The sequence below is a fragment of the Pantherophis guttatus genome, chromosome 1, assembly GCF_059756535.1.
Source record: "Pantherophis guttatus breed Tessera chromosome 1, ASM5975653v1, whole genome shotgun sequence".
In the NCBI taxonomy this organism is placed as follows: Eukaryota; Metazoa; Chordata; class Lepidosauria; order Squamata; family Colubridae; genus Pantherophis; species Pantherophis guttatus.
The window spans coordinates 306,903,294-306,923,331 of NC_142063.1; the positions used below are offsets into that span (position 1 = coordinate 306,903,294).

The 20,038-nt window shown below is 37.6% G+C and overlaps 2 protein-coding genes and 2 long non-coding RNA genes across 7 annotated transcripts; 2 read left to right on the plus strand and 2 right to left on the minus strand.

Moving 5' to 3' along the window:
* Nucleotides 1–969: 969 nt before the first annotated feature.
* Nucleotides 970–6,944, minus strand: CNPY3 (canopy FGF signaling regulator 3). The gene is made up of 6 exons (XM_034427561.2): nucleotides 6,668–6,944; nucleotides 5,109–5,232; nucleotides 4,719–4,815; nucleotides 4,461–4,583; nucleotides 3,128–3,245; nucleotides 970–1,998 (listed from the first exon to the last, which is right to left on the minus strand). The coding sequence occupies exons 1-6, from the start codon at nucleotides 6,783–6,785 to the stop codon at nucleotides 1,760–1,762; spliced, it is 819 nt and encodes a 272-aa protein (XP_034283452.1). The 5' UTR covers nucleotides 6,786–6,944; the 3' UTR covers nucleotides 970–1,759.
* Nucleotides 6,945–7,177: 233 nt separating this feature from the next.
* On the plus strand, nucleotides 7,178–9,325 carry LOC117671588 (uncharacterized). Of its 2 annotated transcripts, none has more exons than XR_009622791.2 (2): nucleotides 7,178–7,476; nucleotides 8,921–9,325. It is a non-coding gene; the product is annotated as an uncharacterized LOC117671588 (long non-coding RNA). The 2 variants fall into 2 exon arrangements; XR_004592947.3 differs by having other exon boundaries at nucleotides 9,002–9,325.
* PTCRA (pre T cell antigen receptor alpha) lies at nucleotides 9,046–14,196 on the minus strand. 3 transcript variants are annotated; one of them, XM_060692540.2, is made up of 4 exons: nucleotides 13,347–14,196; nucleotides 11,310–11,630; nucleotides 10,714–10,758; nucleotides 9,046–9,871 (listed from the first exon to the last, which is right to left on the minus strand). In XM_060692540.2, the coding sequence occupies exons 1-4, from the start codon at nucleotides 13,420–13,422 to the stop codon at nucleotides 9,735–9,737; spliced, it is 579 nt and encodes a 192-aa protein (XP_060548523.2). In that variant the 5' UTR covers nucleotides 13,423–14,196; the 3' UTR covers nucleotides 9,046–9,734. The 3 variants fall into 3 exon arrangements, with proteins under 3 accessions (XP_060548523.2, XP_034283449.2, XP_087739380.1); XM_034427558.3 differs by lacking the exon at nucleotides 13,347–14,196 and adding an exon at nucleotides 11,930–12,204; XM_087883254.1 differs by lacking the exon at nucleotides 13,347–14,196 and having other exon boundaries at nucleotides 11,310–11,917.
* LOC148116926 (uncharacterized) lies at nucleotides 14,098–15,354 on the plus strand. The gene is made up of 2 exons (XR_015731557.1): nucleotides 14,098–14,319; nucleotides 14,888–15,354. It is a non-coding gene; the product is annotated as an uncharacterized LOC148116926 (long non-coding RNA).
* Nucleotides 15,355–20,038: the final 4,684 nt, after the last annotated feature.

A 20,038-nucleotide genomic window follows, 5' to 3' on the forward strand; every position in this document is an offset into this window, starting at 1 on the left:
AAGCTCCTGTAAATATAGGACTACCAGATGTGGGCTGCAAAAATCCAGATGATTAACAATGCAGCAAAATGTTACAAGCTTTTGTATCTTTGCCACCATCTAAAGATGGTCCGGATTTTGCAGCTCATATATAGCAGCTGTTCCTAAAGAAAAGGGAATTCATTTTAAAAGGGAATGTTCTGAATTGCAGCAAAGTCTAGCTAGGGTATTTTGAAAATCTTAAAGTAAAGGCTGGCTGTCTTTTCTTGTGAGAAAAGGCCTGAAATGAAAGGCAAGTTTGCAAAATTTGCAAACTGTATTTTGCTCATCCTCTTCTGTTATATCTTGTAAGCAAGACACATTCCAGCTTTGTCCTACTCGAAGAATATGAAGAATGGTTTGAGTACAAAATGAAAGGCCAGATAGCTACATCCAGGTGTTCATTCCTGGCTTAAAGAAGTGGTTATCCATTTGCTCACTCCACTCTGACATGCCACAATTCTTTTTAATTCATGGCAAAGGAATTCCATAATAAAATTTGCAGACATTGGCTGGATTCACACATTGTGCTAAATCATGTGTGCTTATAAATATTAAACAAACAATAGTCACAACATTCTAAGTCACAAACAGTGATATACAAATCACTTTATGACCTAGTATAATGTGTGAAACAAGTCAGAGACAACTGCTCCTCTTACAGGACACCACCTTTATTTTAATACTTTTCAGCAACTCCGCAAATACGTTTTGTCCAAAGATTAATAGCAGAACTCATAAATGATTCATACATGAAACAAGCATGTGACCTCAGTCTGAAAATAAACTTTAGTTGACCACTTTGCACCTGGAGGTCCTTAGCTATCTCATTCCTTTCAATCCCTTGAAGAAACAGTGTTACATCACTCTGAACACCGAACAGAGATAATAGGTGCATTCTCTGGAACAGATATGGAAGGTCAGCGCAGAAACTAAATGAAACACAAATTATGCAAAAAATATCCTACATTTTTATTAAAAAAAAAAAAAACTTCGGAAAATGGTAAGCATGACTGGTATGTCCAGAAACTAATTTTGGGGATTGGAAGCATCAACAAAGATATCTGTATATGCTCCTCTTATTGAAATGACTGCAGAATTGATTCCTTACTGTAAGAACTTTAAAAAAAGAAACAGAAGAGAAACTCAATGCCCTTTATCCTGACAGAACCTTCATTCTCACTTCCTCTCAAATGAACCGTGTTCTGTTTAATAAGGAAGGACAGCAGTAAATGATTTTCACCCCCTAATAGAATGTACAAGTTAGAGACCTGTCCAATTACAGCCAAATCCAGGAATAAGGCAGGAAAATGAACTGCCACAGGTTCAGAGTGTTTTCATTTATGCTTTCCTTTTCATTTCTCTTTTTTCATCAATGTTGTCCGGCAAGTCAAAAGCGATGGGATAGGGAATTAATGAGGGCAGCAAACTCAGTTTCCAAAGACAAGTCACATAGACTATAGTCAGCAGCTCAACTGCATTGTCCACAGCACTTCTAATTTGACTGTTCGCCAAGGAATGCAAGTAACAAGCTGGCTTCCTGTACCTTGCCTTTGCTGAGGTGTAGTAACACTGAAGAATTCAGTTTCAGGTGACTATGATCATTGCCCATTTCTTCACTTCCCCTTCACAACAATATGGATCTTCTTGCAACCCCCATGGCCACCGCAATTCTCCGTAGTCCAAATACAAGCTTGCAAACCCACAAGACAAGTGTGGCTGGAACGCGAGTCTGAAGATCCTACAGTTCATCTGGATTGTGTGAAAGTGAAGCCAGCTTCTGATCATCATCATCATCTTCCTTTTCAGTCTGATCAGGTGACTCTAATGTGCTTGGTTGCGAGTTTTCTCTTTCTTGATCAGCCTTGGAGCGTTTTTTATTTTTTGAAGGCTTTTTTGCCTTGCCTTCCTTTTTCTTGGTCTTCTGCCCTGCATTTGCCATGTCTCCTTTTTTCCCAGTCCACGTTTCTGCCAGACAGCCTAGAAAAAGGACAAGAACAGTTCCTAAGATATCATCAAACTGCCACTTCCCACTATCCTGATTTAAACATCACTATTTTTCTTTCTCTCTCAACCTTCACAATTTCCATTCAGTTTAAATTACTAGTTCCCGAGACCAGGGACTGCTGAGTTGATTCCAGGTTAATATTTCACAGAACTATTGTGAAGATGTGACATTTAGGAAAGACAGGACCTGCAAATGCTGTCAATTCTGGTAAATAGATCAAAGGTTAATACTAAGCATAGCAAAACTTTGCATTTATCTACAACTGAAACTATTAAAATTACACCCTGATTAAGTCACCTCTTCCTTTTAATTAATGAAATCTGCCTATGAATAAAATTGGCTTTCAATTCCATCCTTCTCAGACATAAAGTAATTTTAAAGTAAGAATTGTTAAATTAAATTAAAATTTAATTATATACCTCTTTTTCCTTAGCAACAAAAATGGGAAGCAGTTCTCAGTGACAGTCTTGGTTTTAAGGGTAATAATTTTTTTTAATATATGTTTTCATAAAGGTCTATAAAAGGAAATTCATTAATTTATTCTAATTAATCTGATTCACAAACACTAGAACTCTAGTGGCCAGCCAAATCTTAGAACCATTCTAATGTGCCAAAGAATTGGAATCGCACCCCTATATAAATCATGGTTTATTTTAATCAGTTTATGAATTTTAAAAATAGATTATTAAAAAAAAGAATTAAACTAAAACTAAATAAGCCACACTTTCTCTGATAGTTCTTGTTTCCTAACCAGAACACTTCCATTAAGTTAAAGAAAGGGGTTCCTATGATGGGCCTAGGCAGATTTGGCTACTCAAGTTGTTTTAAAGGCTGAACTCAGCATAATTTTTTTGGGAGAAAGTATGTTGTTACCAATTTGGTTCCCTTTTCTGAAAGAAAGAGGGAGCTATCCATGGAATTAAATGGATTATTCTTCCCATCTATTTTTATGTCTTTCATCCTGCCCCAAATGCAGAGCTTGACACTGCACAGAAAAACATGTTTCCCATCTGGGGGGCGGGGAGAGACGGGGTTGTGTTGCACAAGCATCCCTAAATCCCAGCTACCCGCATTAATCAATTCCATGAAAGGGAAACTTACTGGCATCCTTTCCTTTCAACACATGATTTGCACATAGAAACTGGGAAATGTCTTCTTGTTGATGGTTTTTATACCAATCTTCAATCACATCTTCATATTCTTCCACCATTGTCTCGCACTAGCAGACAAAGTGAGAGGGAAACCATAATCATTACAGTACAACTCTTCAGAGAAAGCTACAAACCCAAAGTTTCACATCACATCTTTTCACATCCTGTAGGTAATTTCATTTGTTATAAAATAACTCTCCAGGTGCCACAGAATCCTGTCACTGAAGAATAATAGAAACAGACCAAAAATAACAGAAGAGAAAGGAGTAGAGAAGTAACATTTTCAGTATTTTTAGAATTCTAGATTAACATTTTTTATCTCCTTTTTTTTTGTAAAGCTGAATCTAAAAATGAATGCTAATGCCAATAAAGATGCAAAGGGTTAGGGTTTTGGAACCTAAGCACCTCAAAAATTGTCTTCTTTTTTCACTTAAATAATCTGTCAATACCCCTCCTCCACTATTTGATATATACAGATGTCCACATATGACAGGATCATTTTAGACAGCATCTATGTTTTAGAATAACGCCTCAGAATTGCTCTTCTGGCTCCTAAAAAACAGAGTCTAGGCAACAGATAGCTCAGCTATGTTAGGAAAGCATTTTGAGGCAAGAGATATGGTACAGTAACATCTTATTCCCATTTTTCACTGCTTTTGTTGCGTAAGATTACTTGAAAGGAGAACTTCTTCCGTTTATGATAAGCCACCCCCCCATATACTCAGAAGGCCTCCAGTCTTTAGAAATATAATTTACATTTTTTTCCCAAATGGCGATTGGCAGAATTAAAAGTAAAGACCTAGTAAATCACTGAAGCTTCAGCAGTCTCCCTCTGTAAATTTCTGTAAATTCTTTTGTAAATATTCAGATTAACATAAATTTTAGCTAATGAGATGCTTCATTATATTTTTTAAAAGTAACTGACCATTTAGAAACTTCTTTTTGGAGCCCCTCAGAGCCTCCCCGGATTACATCACATTGAAATTTTGAGGCAGAATAGCAATTATTGATGATATATTTTTTAGAAATGACTTAAGGTATATAAACACATTCAGCCGCATCCATTCTTCTGTGAATTAAAGCCTCAGTCCTCCAAACTGGAAAAGAGGTAGGTCCTACCCACTCCATGTTCCTGCAGCCCTGGAAGGCTAAAAATAGTAAATTCAAAGAAAGGGAAAACCTCAGGCAAAGTTACCTAACATCATGTGGAACTGGGTGAGTATATAAGAACTTTTTAAAAAAATAATAACAGTATAAAAATAAAGGTCCTTCAACCATCATACCTGTTTCTTAAGATCAGCCACTTCTGCAGAGGTTTCATTCCATAAATCATATGGAATGTCCATCACTACTTTTACTCCTTTGTGCACCAAGTTATGAAGAGTTGCAAAAGTCTCAGATATACCCTAAAATAGAGTGAATAAAAAATACTTTGAAAACATCAAGGCAGCCAACGTCAAAGGAAAGTGAGGAACAAGTAATGCAAGTTAATGCTTGTAAAAATTATGCAATAAATGCTAGAAGAATTCTAAGTTACAAACCTTTGCAAATCTGTTGCTTCCTGATCTTTCTTTGTGCAAATTGTACTCCAAAAGCCTCTTACAGATGTTTTCTGTCACCTCGATAAATCGAATGTCCCTGCAGACAGAAAAGAATGCTGGGAAATTAAACGATATTTCTGGATGTCCACTATTTCAACTATGAAAATGAAAACTCAGGTTGCTTTAATTATGGAAGACAAATGACCAGTTTAATCATCCATTTGCTACCTCCAAGTTTTTTGTCTGCCAATGCTATGGCACTTTACTTCACAATTCATGTTTTAGCATTTTGCTTATACCTCAATCCATTCTCAGGATTCCTCTGTGAATCTTAAGGGACTAGCCAAAACAAAAACCTGTTGCATTTCTCAACAACCTTGTTCCACTTACGATTTTGTGTACTTGATTTTGGATCCCTTGCCATCCAGAAAGCCATATTTTGTGTCAATCACCTCCTTGGTCTTGCCAGTTTCATCGAAGGAAGTCTTCAGTTCCAAAGCAACATACTTGCAAACTAAATATAGTCAAAACTCAAAACAATTAGTAATGGTAATTGTGACTGCTGATCCGCTATATTACAAATGTTGCTCAATATTCCACCATCTTATGGCAATGAACATACTGGAAAGCAGTACAGCAGTCTCACTACTCTATTTGCAAAACTTAATGATTCGCTATGTATGGATATAATGAAAATTCACATACACATAGTACTAAACTCTTTATACCAGAGCCACACTTTTGCAATTGGACAACAACAGAAAATTTTACATAATAAAATAAAATATACATTCTCTGTTCCAATAAGCCCACACAACTAGCTTTGCTGAACTCATTTTCTCAGTCTAAATCCAGTTTGCTTTCTTTACACTATAATGCTACCTACTTCAGAAACCTTAAAAACTCACAACTATGGGCTCATATTTCTTTCTGTTCCTCTTTTCTTTTTTACTCACCTGGCCCCATTTTAGTGACATTTTTTCAGTTCCTTTTTCCATTCTATTAATACCATAAATTTTTAAAATAAAACCCCCAGCCTCCTTTGAAAAACCACCATTTAATGGCTATCATTCACTATAGTAAGAAAGTCGTGTCACAGAATTTATTTTATTTACCAACATTTATATCCGGCCTACTCTTAAACACTCCAAGCAGCTAATAAGCTGCAATATAAAAAAACATGATGAGGATGTTATCCCATCATTCCCAGATTAAAATCATTTCTTTTACACCTCCAAAATAACTTTATAGCACTAATGCCATTACATTAATGATTACATTAGTTGCCTTGTGGAGAGATGGGCAGTAAACAAATGTAATAATAATAATACATTTGAAGTATATAAACATGTCCTTATATTAGGAGTTTTTAAACACAATTATTCCCTACTGCCTATTTTGTTGCCTGCCCCATCCTGTAAATTATTGTACTATCTCACTATATGTCACTCTCATGATTACAACTTAAAAATACCTAGCAATTAGGAAAAAGTATTGATCTAAGTGCTGCAGGAGATAAATATATTACTATTTTTTATTATTTACTTACTTACTTACTTATTTATTTATTTATTATATTTCTATACCGCCTTTCTCCCGTAGGACTCAAGGCGGTGTACAGTCAAGAAAAATATAGACACACAAACATCATAAAATATCCAAACATTGTTTCACCTTCAGAGCAATGTAGCATTTTAAAGACTAGGACGTAATAAATACTGTAATTTTCGACAAAAATAAGACAAGACCGGTGCTCCATCCATATATATATATTATTATATTATATATATAACTGTTTTATGATGCATTTGTATCATCCTCCTAGCTGGACCTTACTAGACAAGAGTTTGCCTTGTTAAATAACTGCCGCTACAGATTTGAGACTTTTCACCCACTCCTTCCAGATCCCATCAGCGCCCCTCACTCCGTACTCCTGAATCGAAGCTCACCTTCGCATTTATTGGGTAATTTAACCCAGTCGCTGTCTTCAGCGACGGCTCCCCCCAGCCCAGCCGGAACCAGCAGTAAGACCAATAAAGCACCGACGCCCGGAACCCGCGAAGCCATCGAGGACCTCGACCTTAAGGTTGCCTCGCCGCCACAGGCACAACAGCCGCACGAACTAATACTCACAACCCTCCCTCCGCTTCCGGGATCCTCCTCTTGCAATGTAACTATAACAACCAGCTATACCAACCAATTGCGGCCACAGTCGTGGCACGTTCCAACGGACGGCTCGGATTGCTTCGCTTGCCAGCCAATCAAAGACTCACATAGCGCTCTCATTTCACCAATAAGCGTGCTTTGTCCTCCTCCTTCTACCCTCGAAGTGCTGCCCTCGTTACTCTCTGATTGGTCGGTCTGAATCGGTCCCTGTTTGTTACGCTCACCCCATTCGTTACAAAAGACGGAATGAATGGGTGGTGGAGGCGGGGGGGGGTGAAGTGCTTTTACGTGATTGGGTCCAGGGCATGTTGAATGATATAGTGCTGTACAGTAGTGAAGTTCGGTGTGCTTTTTTTATATTATTCAGGTTTCCCTTTTATTCAAAATAGCAATAAAGAAGATGTGGGATAGATGGGCCTTCCCTTGCTTCGTGCTTCTAACTAGATTTTGGCCTAAAAAAATTATAATGGAACTAAATGAGGATTCTGGGAGTTGTAGTTGAACATATCTGGCAGGCACTCTATTTGGAAAGAGGCTCCAGACATTTTGCTGCTAAGGCTGAGCATATTATCACTTGATGTTAACTCAAAAGGTAACCAAACATTTTGTATGTTATTAAGTTCAAGAACTTTATAAAGTCCTTATACAAACCACATTATCAGGTTTGTACAATAATAAGGTGAACTGAAGAAGCTTCTTGGATGAGAAGTGAAACGTCTTCAAAGAAAAACCAGAAAGTCAAGTTGCCTCTTGAAAAAGCACTTTTATTTATTTATTTATTGGTTTGATTTATATGCCGCCCTTTTCCGGAGACAGGGTGGCTTACAATGCGTTAAGCAATAGCCTTCATACTTTTGTATATTTATACAAAGTCAGCTTATTGCCCCCACAACTGGGTCCTCAATTTACCTACCTCGAAAGGATGGAAGGCTGAGTCAACTTGAGCCTGGTGAGAATTGAACTTACAGTAATTGCAGGCAGCTGGTGTTACTTAACAGTGCTTTAGTCTGCTGCACCACCAAGGCTCTTGGGACAACCATGACCTGGATGACTGAGAGTCTCCATAGACAAACCTGATAATAGGTAACCTGTGGCCCTTCATATGTTCCTGAATTACAGCTGCTCTTTCATTCATCACTGACAATGCTGGCTGGAGTTAGTGGAAATTAAAGCTGAGGTCATTTAGAAAGATGTAGGGGGCTCTCCCGTTATAGGCATGTAGCTATATTTGCACAAGATGCATACTCATAATTAATCTAGCCATCATTGATTTAATTAATCAAATTTACTGCCTTTGTATAAAACACTAAATTTTAATCTAATCATATTGACTGGATCTGCAGTCTGCTAAATTAAAATGTGATTAGCTGTTTTTGGATCCATTGTGTTGTGTAAAAGTATTTTGGATGTTGAGGAAAACTAAAAGTCAAAAGAGTTGTTCCATAAGGTTGTAGCACTAAAACTGGAATTTCCCTATGCCACAATTAAATAGGTTACTATTCTACAGTTACCACATGTGTAAACTTTAGGTTTCCTAATCTGGAGATGCCTGCCCTCAGTTCATTTTTGTAACTCTTCATTTGTCATATTACAATACAAATGATAACAAATAGTTGTCGACCTACTTATCTTTGCCACTGTATCTGGCAGCATGCAGTCATAGTAACTGGGTCACAGCAGTTGGGAATATGGAATTTCATGCACTTTCTCCAGGAAATGCCTGGCATTTCATAAACTACTGCACTATTGCACTAAGATAATGTTAGAAAGGAGTCTTAATATTTAGACTTAGCTCCTTCCCTGTTGGCAGGAGAGACAATAGTGAGGGTAAGGGAGGAAAATGGAAAGAAGGAAAAAAAAAACCTAGCAGTGTGCCAAGTCCTGATCCACACAAAAATTTGCTCCTCTCGTTCCAGTTGCCACTACCTGTTTTGTCATTTTTCCTTCCACCTGTTTCCTTTCAATAATCTCCATGTTTACAGTACTCTAATCTAAGGATACTTTCTAGCAACCTGTTTTCCTTCCTTCTCCTACAGGTGCATAATAGGCAGAAGATAAGATGCCAGTGGGAGAACTAAAAAGGATTTCATTTCCTTCTCCATTTCCCCAATTTTTAGGATGCTCCCTGCAAAATGGCTCATGAAAAGAAAAACACCTCAAGCAAGGACATCAAAGCCTTTATTGAGAGAAAAAAAAGCACCAATGAACAAAGCAACCATCTCTACCCCAGGGGACTAAGGGACCCACAGAATGGAGAAAGGGGGATGCTGGCTGGGAAATTCTGGGAGTTGAAGTCCATACATCTTAGAGTTGCTGAGATTGAGAAACACTGCTTTAATGTGTGTGTGTGTTCATCTTTTTTCAAACTTCCACACAAGCCTGAAAAAAATATGATGCTTTAATGAATCATAAATTATTTAATAAATGATTAAGGCAGCACATTTTAAATTCTTACATTGCATTAATTCCAACATGGAATCAGTCCAATGTGTCTTGAGGCCATGAAATGCAGAGTTCTCAGTGATTGAAAGTTTTGTCAAAGATTGCCTTCATCATCCAGTTGCTGGAACTTGGGAATTAATGACTAGATACTTTCTTATGATTGTGGAATTCTGAATGGACATCACAAAACGATAGGATTGGAAGTGATCTCAAGGGTGTTGTAATCTACCTTGTGCTACATTCATAGCATATCTGATAAACAGATGTCCAATTTCAGTTCATTGCTATTTGAAGCAGTCTGATCCAGATTCCTTGAAGCATTTCATGCATTTTAAAAATAGTATTAGCAGTTCTTTTCAATTTTTTAAAATAATTTGAGTTTATAGTAACAATGCACTACAGTTTTGCTTATCTTTTGTAAAGGATGCAGCAGGTCATCAGTACATTAAACATTAGGAACTTGAACAGCAAAGTTCTGATGGCCAGAAGATGTACTTCTTGTGTGCGATTATGCAGAATTTCAGTAGACAACATCTGTTCCTCCACTACAATAAAAAGCAAACAAGAACCATATTATTGAGCAATATTTGTAGCATACTCAGACATTTTTGGTCCTGATGTTCTCAAATGAAACATTCGGTGCTTTTATTAGCTATTTCTTTGAACTTACTTTAAACTACAAATTCAGAACTAGGAAGTATTACTGTACAGTAAACTGAATGTGTGTCACTACAGTTTTACAAGTCATTTGCTCTGTTGGTTGAAAAATCATCAATATTATTTTAATCTGCTTCAGCTATTTTTGTCACATAGAAATCATGTAAATAAAAATATAGTATTAAGACATGTAACATTCTGATAACATTCTGTGAATTAGTTAAACCTCCTCAATTGGTTTTATTTGGAATTATTTATTTATTTATTCAATTTCCATAGCCTCCCAACTCAACCAAGTGATTCCGGGCAGCTTACAATTTTAAAATTATAAAACAATTAAAAAAACATTAAAATGATTAAACATCCACTCAATAAGTACAAATAAGTACAGTCACTCAAGTAACCCAGTATCAAGCTACATAGGGCTTTAAAGGTGATAAGCACCTTGAATTACACCCAGAAACACACTGGCAGGTAGTGCAGCTCATGGAGTAGTGGTGCCACTTGTGCCATGTAGTTTGCACCATTTATTACTCTTGCAGCCACATTTCCACCAGTTGGGAAGTTTCTGAATGCTCTACAAGAGCAGCCTTTCTGTTGTCTGAGAAAAGATAGATCACAATAACAATGATCAAATGAATGGCCCATTAAAAAAAATGATCAAATGAAGCAAAGTAACTCCCCTCTGGAAACTGACTACTTGGAAAATAAGGAAATATTCTGTGTTTACCTCCTTGACTTTCATACAGACATAGATCATCCATATGTTGCTCCTCTGGGAAAAAAAAGGAAGTATGAAACATTATTTTCTTGAATTGTTAAAGCTTCCAAGTAATTCATGTCTTTAGTAAAGTTAATGAACAGATTGATTGTTAACAGAGTTCTCTTCATCTAGGTTTTAGGACTTCTGTGGAGAATAGATTGTGTTTTACATAATATTTATGCAAAAATATTGAAAATTCAGAAGACTTCACAAACTTTTAAGCACCCACTTCAGTTATTAGAGATAACTGATATATCTATTTCTGGCCTGGCCAACCCTAATAAAATTGTTATTTATTTACATGGGGCCAGCATGCACAAATTAATTTACTTTATTTTGAGAAGCAAAGCCCCAGTGTATTTGGTTTTTGCTTGTTTTGTGAATTCAGGCGCACTTGTAAGCAATAATTTTATGACTCAGCATGACAGGCTAAAGTAGCCAACTCTGTTTTATTTAATAAACAATTATTAAATCAGAATTAATCCAATTTATGAATAATTGCCATAATATAATTTAATGTAACTTTTTACACTTAAATATTTCTCTCCCCCTTTGATAAATACCAGAGATTTGTAGAGAAGTAGTGTTCCATATTCTTGAGTTTTGATTTTGTGCAACCGAGCAAATAACAATATTCCATGATTCAAATTCTTTGCTGGGTATGGAAATGTGTGCGATTGTGCTGAAAGAGCCATCTTCTTCCTTGAAAATGCCGTAAGTATAAGAGTCCAACATGCTCCCATTTCCATTGGAAAACCAAATGACTCCCAGTGACTTCTCTGAGAAGTCATTCACCAAACATACAAACAGGGTCTTTCTTTCACCATTTATTTCCAGATAGAGTGGTGGTGTCAGAGTTGAAAATAGACCTAAGGAGTGGTGACCTGTTATCCAAAGAAATGGTTTATTAGAAAGATGCATGCACAAAATTAGTTTAGAAGACTGTTTTCCCCTACAGAAATAATAGTGCATTATTAAGATAATTGTTGTTTTTTGAGGTTCACTGGGATTTATCTCTCTTTCCATAAAAATATAGTTCCTTTCCATCTCCTTGTGCGGTCACTTTTCTCCATTCACAGAATTTTACAGGTCTTCCAACACCATTCTCTTATTTATGTAACTCACCTATGTTTTTCCAATTGTTTTTCTTTTTTTCCAAAGAAGTTCTGAAAATTTTACTCACATGTCAGAAGCTGGAGAACTGCAATGATCAAGAGATGTCCAAATGGCCTCCAGGCCAAATTCACTTGGAAAGCCCACAACATCATTTCAAGGAACAAGGATGCTTCTGAAAATGTGTGTTTGTAACTGACAAACTCAACTGAAGTTCTTTCTGACCACCGTTTTCCTTTCCCATTGGTAACAGCTGCACAGCTGCTTGGCAAAAACCACAAGGTTTTTGCTTAAGTCACTCTCCTTTTTACTATTTTCAAAATGGCTTCTCTTTGTATTGCCATTGCCACAAACAGTGGCAATGGCAATTTTGCACCAGTATTAAAAAGTAACTATCTGAAGCATGAAGAGATGATATGAACACCTGTACATGTCCCCCTCACATTTATTTATTGGTTTTAACATGTCAAACTGTCCCTGGACAGCATATATATTGACTGTCAATGTACCATCAAGCCATTTTTTATTCTTAGTGATCACACAGATGGATTTTCTCCATGACAATTTGTCCCTAGCCTGGTTTTCCTACTGTGTATTTGTCATCACTGTAAATTGATCCATCCAGCTGGCTGCTAGTCATCCTCTTCTTTCTTTCCTCCTTTCCTAGCATTAGAGTCTTTTCTAGAGAGCTAGATATCTGCATAATATATCCAAAGTAGGATAATTTGAGCCTGGTCATTTGTGCCGCAAGTAAGAACTTGGGGTTAATTTATTCAGTGATCTATTACTTTGTTTTCTTGGCTGTCCACGTATTCTCAGGAATCTTCTCCAACACCCAAATTCAAAAGCATCAATACTTTTCAATCAATACCTATCTTGCTTCTTCAAAGTCCACAGTACCATATATACTCACACCCCCAGATTTTTTTAAAAGGCAAAGCGTAATTAGCATCTCTCACAAGTTTTAGAACACGTTAAAATCTATTGGGAGAAATAAGGAAGACAAGTGGAGCAGGTTTTATAACTCTTTAAAACTAACAAACTTTCTTGAGTCAGACTCAATGTCTTTAGTTTCAAGGAACATTGTCTTGAAATAGGCAATATGTAGACTTTATTGGTGAGAGTCATAAATACAGGGAATGCTAAAAAGTGACCAGATTTGTTAATGGTAATTTCTTAGGTAATTCTGTCCTTGACCAATCCATTTTCAACAATGGCTGTCAATTTAATTCTCCTGTGTTACTATTGTCAAGACATTTAATAGTGTAGTCTGTGGTCCATTAATATATTAATCTTTGAAATGCTACAATATTCTTGGTGGCTTTTGCAAAGAAGTAACTCAGTTAAAAGTAAAGCCAAGTCAGCTGTGCTACTTGTGACTTCATGAATTATTTATTCATTTTATATAGCTGTCCATTCCACATTTGTGACTCTGGGATATTTAGAATTAAAACATAAAGAGTACAAAAGTTATAAAGCAAATTTACAAATAATCCAAATTGAATATATCTGTGAACTGTAGTTTAGAGATAACTGATGTGAGCTGTAATATAAATCAACCATCTGGGCAAATATGAAAGTAGTTTTCCACTGCTGCCTTCTGGTTTTTGTTTTTGTTTTTGCATTTTTTAAAAACCTGCAACTTTGATAGTATTTCTTGCTTTCTCATCCAAGTTCTAAGCAGGACTCATCCCACTTGCCTTTTCACACCAAACAACCTCTCTGGAAATTCATATGAAGTGTAAATTAGGGTTAAACTCAGCATTTTTTTTCAAACCTGACAACTTTTAAAATGTGTGGACTTCAACTCCCAATGCTGGCTGGGGAATTCTGGGAATTGAAATCCATACTTCTTAGAATTGCCAAGTTTGAAAAACACTGAGTTAAACTTATGAATATCAGACCTGGGCTGGCAAAAATCCGGGTGGCCCTCCCGCAGTCATTTAGTACAGTGGTCACCAACCAGTGGTCCATGGACCATTAGTGGTCCGCGAGAAAATTTTGGTGGTCCGCAGAAACATTATTTGAATTTTTATATTGCGCTAAATACTATTTATCTTTTTAAAAAATTCATATTAGTGGTCTGCGGGATTTAAAATTATGAATTTAGTGGTCCCTGAGGTCCAAAAGGCTGGTGACCCCTAGTTTAGTATATCTTTCAAAGGTTGGCCAAATACCCTTCGATTTCTTCCCAGTGTCATAGGCCTTCAGAGGAAAGAAATCCTTATTTCTCGTTAACGAAAGAGGCCCGGGAATCGAATAGCGCCCAGTTGCAAGCTGTGGTATTTCCCCGCTAACAAATCGATCTTGGTACGGGCTGTCCTCATTCCCCCTCCTGGCCGCCTTCATTGTAACTTCCGGGAAACCAGAAGGATTTCGTAAAGCGGGCGGGATTTCGCTTTGGGGGAAAATGGTTTGGCATCGAAGGTCCTTTTTTCCCGGAGCCTCTTTCTGAAATGGGTAAGGCGGAGGAAGGGGGAGGGGGCGTTGCTTTTGGGCAGACTGGACGGGGAAGATCTGGCCGATGCGTGGATCTGTAGGGGAACAGGACGGCTTCTCTGGCTCTTTGAAGTTCCCGGGCTTTTAGGAAGCGCTGCTTTGCAGTAAATACACTATCACGACACGGGGAGGGGTGGGGGTGGGGAAGCGCACCCACACTATGCAGTAAACACACCATTCACAACACGGGGTGGGGGTAGCGGTCCCTGAAGGAAATGGTACCAGCATGTCCAGCCTGAAAGTCCGGGGAGCTGTCGCTCTTTGGAAGCCCCAAACAAAAGCGATCACAAAGAAGGTGGCAGGCCGAGTCCTCCGCTCCGTTTCCCACGAATTACGGGAAAATCCGCCCAGGATTGCTAAATGTATATGACCCTCCAAAATGAAGGAGTGATTCAACGACAGAGCCCGGGAGGGACTACTTGGGAATAATAAGCTTTTTCACAGGCGGCTGGCTGTTCATTCTCAGGGCTGAGGGTGGGAGGACAGGTGCGGGCAAAGGTGATTCTTCCCTCTCTCCCCCCGTGTTTAGGGACGCGCCTGAGGTTGCCTCCTTTCCACTAATGACCGGGTGATCAGTGTTGTGGATTAGCTTTCCGAAGAATGGAATCTGCTGTAGCTGAGTCCGCAGGTGGATTTCCCAGGGCAGGAAGCGAGGAAGAGGGACAGAATAGCCCTGCCGACCCACCTCCTGCTCCAGATACCTCTGTGTCGTTTTCAGAAATCCTTCATCTGGTCCAAAGTGGACAGGACATCCCTGGACTCCAGAAGCTAAATATCTCTGCCACGAATGGGAGTCCAACACCATCTCAGATGACTCAGAAACCGAAGCCTTGGGAAAGAAAAGCATGAGGAAGTTGTGGAGTTGGAAACTTGAATGGGAGATTTAGCACTCTATTGGATATTAAATAAATATGCAATATAAACTCTTGGCCTCTCAAGTTTCTAAAAGGATTGAGTGTACTGTTAAAAATAAAACTTTGTTTCCATGAAAGCCAATATCCAAAGATTATTTCTGTTTTGTGATATATTCATATTTGCATGTATTTCTTTCACATTCTTTTGCTAGATATAGGTGAGACAAGAACCTAAAAGTTTCCAATCTTAACTCTACTCAAATTTCTCGCTTAATCGTAATGTGGTTTCTTTAGTTTTGGCTTAGTGTGATGTGTGAAGTGAAATGAATCATTTATTTCACAGACCATGGCTTATAAAAATAATTGAAATACATAGAATTAAATATAACTGTAAATATTTGAGTTTAGTTTGGTCTCAAAATATATGACATTGATAGCAAAAATAGATAATGTGTGACCTGCCAGATGGAGCCCAACCAATATTCCCACCATTTTGAGCATATTTGACCGGGGCCAAAAGAAGAAATTAAAGTACAGCAGCCAGTAGTTTTCCTTCACTTGCTAAATAAAGGTTCACAGGGGAGGTGAATGCTATAAACATAAAGTCTCAGGATTGTGAGATTGTAGTGTGTGTATATATGTGTGTGTTTAATTTAAAAAAAAAATGTAATAAACTTTTTGAAAGAAAAGTAATAAGCGAAAAAGTGCAAAGAAATAAATAGAAAAAAGTTATATAGAAGCAACTTCTGGTCTTAACAATAATTATAAGTATGTTTATATTTTACTGTATGGTTGTAACATACATTCTTTCAGTAGTCTATTCTTTCTTAAACCCATAAATCACAAGTTCATTTTTTCCCCAGTAAAAAGTCCATAGCAAGTTTCCAGTACTAATAAATGTAGATATTGTCCTTCCATTAACCAAACAAGTCAAGTTTGTCATCTCAGTTAATTTTGTCATCTTCAGCAACCATTCTTCTGTTGTGGGTATTTCAAAGTTCATTTTTGTGCAAATAATAATCTTGCAGCAGTTATACATAATAACAATCTTGCTTAGTTTCTTGAAATTGCCAATCAGTTACAAGTTGTTGCTTGCCTGGTTTCAAGTGACGTGGTGAAATGAAAAAGATTTTTCATTGTGTCCCAAAGGTGCTTTTTCAAGAGGTAACTGGACTTTCTGGTGGTTGTTTTTTTAAAGACGTTTCACTTCTCATCCAAGAAGCTTCTTCAGTTCTGAAAAAAAACAAGAAAAACCAGAAAGTCCAGTTGCCTCTTGAAAAAGCACCTTTGGGACAACCATGACCTGGATGACTGAGAATCTCCATAGACATTTTTCATTGTGGTTTGTTAATTCACGATTTATTAAAGGAGTGTTAGGACAATATATTTAAGGGAGAAAAGGAAGATATAAGTATGTGATACAACACAATCAAGGCTCTTTATAAGTAATTAACTTTTCCCAATGAGTATCTTCCCGATGTAGTGGGTTATAGCTCCCCAATTTACTAGATAGTACCAATTTTGGAAGATGGCTAATTTAACATATTTACAGTGGTTCCTTGGTACTCAACTGCTTTGAAATTCATAGAATTTGGTACTCAATGCATTTTGATGTGAACATTATTTGTTTGATACTCAACACAAGCTAGAACATGTCATGTTGGCTGCCTTGTGACTCACTACATTATTCCTTATGGGGAAAATTGCTTTTGGTACTCATTGCACCTGGAAGTAATTAACAATATGTACCAAGTTACTACTGTACTTACAACTAATTTTTTTTTCAAATACTTGTCTACGAAGCATTTTTAAAAAAGAAGTATCAGCTTAAATTGAAAATTAGCAAGGAGTGCTGAAGAATTAAAACCCTAAAACAGTGTCTAGCTGCTAACATCTTTTAAGCCACAAAATCAGCCTCTGCTTGTTGCAAGCAAAGGTGCACCTGAATAGTTGTGTTCTGCAGTTTAACCAAAAGTCATGTGTCACAACTTGTGGAAGTGCACCTGCTGTTGATGCTGTATTACTAAGTGGCTACATATAAAATGCTGATGGTTGGCAAGGCAGCTTTTTATTTCCCTAAATCTGTTTTCCTCTGTTGATGCCTATTAAAATTTGGAGAGGTTACTAATGAGATGCAAAGTTGGTCCTCTTTATAAACCATAGTTAGTTGTACTAAATCATGATTGTCTGATTATGGTATAGTGAGTAACCTGTAACTGGACAGATTTGCAGAAAATGCTCAGCAGCAAATCATAGTTTATAAACTGTCTGGCTTTAAATATGATGCACTAAGCCCGTGATGGCGAACAAATGGCACGCGTGTCACAGGTGGCACGCGGAGCCATATCTGCAGGCACACGAGCCGTTGCCCTAGCTCAGCTCCAGCATGCATGCACATGCTGGTCAGCTGATTTTTGGCTGGCCCACTCCACCCCTCTCCTCCCAGGAGTCTCCACATGGCCCGTTTTGGATGCCAGGTAAGTACAGGGATCGCATGGAGGCTCTGGAAGGGTGTTTTTGGCCTCCAGAGGGTGGGGAAGGCCGTTTTTGCCTTCCCCAGGCTCCAGGAAAGCCTCTGGAGCCTGGAGAGGGTGAAAAATGGGCCTTATGGTCCTATCGGAAGTTGGGAAATGGGCAATTTCTGACCTCTGGAGGCTTCAGGGAGGCCTGCTAAGCCCCAAATGGGGTGCGTGGGGGGGGGGTCGTGCGCACATGCGTGCGGTGGGCATTGAATTATGGGTTTAGGCACATGCGCGTGCACAAGCCCCCCCGTGCTCCCTCCTCTTTTGGCACGTGATGGCAAAAAGGTTAGCCATCACTGCACTAAGCTATTTGGCTTTAGGTTAGTGTGCTACGTGAACCCATCCTAAATTTTGCCATGTCTACTTTATTCCTCTTATATAGGAAAACCAAAAGGCACATTTTATGATTAGGGGAGAAAAACACATTGCCTATTGGAACAACGGATTCTTCAATAATTCATACTACTAAGCCCATGTTGTGTAAGACATTTTGGAAAACAATGATACTGTTCCTAAACAGAAGTTTGAATAATGTTGGGTGAAATAATATCTTGAATTGCAAGACTGGTGAAAGGTTATGACAATCATTGTAATGGCCACATGCCCCTCTCATTTGCCATCCATTAAACATTTTCTCTTCCTGTACTTATAGTTTAGGACACAGTTTCTCAACCTTTGCAACTTTAAGATGCGTGGACTTCAACTTTCAGAATGCTAGTTGGGCAATTCTGGGAATGGAAGTTTACACATCTTCAAGTTGCTAAAATTGAGAAATATTGAGTCCTGTTCCTTAATGACTGCATGGACATGCCCATGTAATTTTCTTGCAATGAGAGTGATTGCTATGGTGTTCAGTCTTTAGACTTTTTTTAAAAAATCCCAGTCTAAACTAGCAGCTGTGCAGTTTCCTGGTGATCCTATGAGGTCCAAAGTCACTTAAGCTTTTTCAAAATCAGTCAAGGTTGGCTAATCCTACCTTTTGTTGGGATTGTTTATGCAAATAGCATTGTCATTATTAGGGACTTGCAATTTCTGTTCTCCATATACTGTTTACAGCAAAATACTGATTTTTTAAAAGATATGCAAATTTGAACACAGGTGGTGTTGATGTAATTTCTGGGTAAGGTGCTCTCAAGTTTCCTGTTCTAAGCAATATAATGTCTGTGTTCAAATGTCACAGTAATGAAAGAGGCTTAGTCTATTAACTATTTATTATTAAATATTAAAGAGGCTTTAATATTAAAGAGGCTACAATGTTACAGATTGTTCATTAACTTGACTGTTTATAAAGAAAAAAGCAAGACAATGGTTGCTGATTTTCTTGTTCACATGTGATTTAGATGCTTAACTAGTTTTGAGATGTAGAAATGTTCCTTTGGTGAGATGAGAACAGAAAAAGCTTCCTTGGCTTAAACTGAATTGGCACAAGGCTTGCATTCAATTTATTTTTGATACACGTACCAATTGTTATTTCTCTCTATACTGTTCTTCCTCTACTTTGATCCAGAAGTAGAAGATGGGCAGCAATGTAGGACTCAAAGATCACTTCATCTTAGGGCCTTTCTCCTAGTGAGAACAACAATGGATTAGCTAAATGGAATGTGTGAATTTGGGTGTCATGAATCAGTAAAAGGTTCTTTGGGGCTGTCAGCCTTGAGTTAAATTTGAGCTTATTGGTGACATTAGTGACTGCACAATGTCATTAATAATGACAAAATGCTGTTTGGATAAATCATCCTAATAGAAGGTACATAGGATTAGCCAACCTTGACTGATTTTGAAAAAGTTTAAGTGAAACAGATACCATAATAATTCCAGGAACGTTACTTTATTGTGATAAGTTATAACAACAGAATATTGAATGTTTGTCTGCCCCACCTTATACAAGACAGAATCAAGGCAGAGCTATTTTTCTGTCACATGCTTTCCACTTTGCTGGAACTGAGTTGCTGTTTCACTCCTTTTAGGGTTCCTTTCTTCCAAGATGATCTCTACATTCCTTTACCAAAGCCAATCTAGGTCCAATCATTTTCCAAGCTGCTTTACCCACAGTAGTTTTTGTCTTTGATTTGGAGGTAAAGTGCCCTCAAAAAACTGCATCCAGTCTACTAAATGTGTATCTGTTAACTCTATGTTTTACTGTATTTTGAAGTATGCTATCTGTACATTAAGGAGGAAAATATTTAGATATAAGATTGCATCAATCTTCAGCCTTTTGATAATCTGTGCATTTATGTGCACTGTGAAAAATGTCATTTAAAAAAGATTACCATGGGTAAAAGTATATTTACAACATACTTTCCA

Bases quoted from the DNA above. Each gene is read 5' to 3' on its own strand.
- CNPY3 (XM_034427561.2), bottom strand. From the start codon at position 6,785: ATGGCTTCGCGGGTTCCGGGCGTCGGTGCTTTATTGGTCTTACTGCTG. The intron at 4,816-5,108 runs GTAAGTGGAACA...TTCTGTCTGCAG, and splicing joins AAAATCAAGTACACAAAATC to GGACATTCGATTTATCGAGG. The intron at 4,584-4,718 runs GTTTGTAACTTA...ACTCTATTTTAG, and splicing joins GAAGCAACAGATTTGCAAAG to GGTATATCTGAGACTTTTGC.
- PTCRA (XM_087883254.1), bottom strand. From the start codon at position 11,793: ATGGAAAGGAACTATATTTTTATGGAAAGAGAGATAAATCCCAGTGAA. The intron at 10,759-11,309 runs GTATTTATCAAA...TTTTTTTCCCAG, and splicing joins TACTTCTCTACAAATCTCTG to AGGAGCAACATATGGATGAT. The intron at 9,872-10,713 runs GTAAACACAGAA...TTTTTATTGTAG, and splicing joins TCTGTATGAAAGTCAAGGAG to TGGAGGAACAGATGTTGTCT.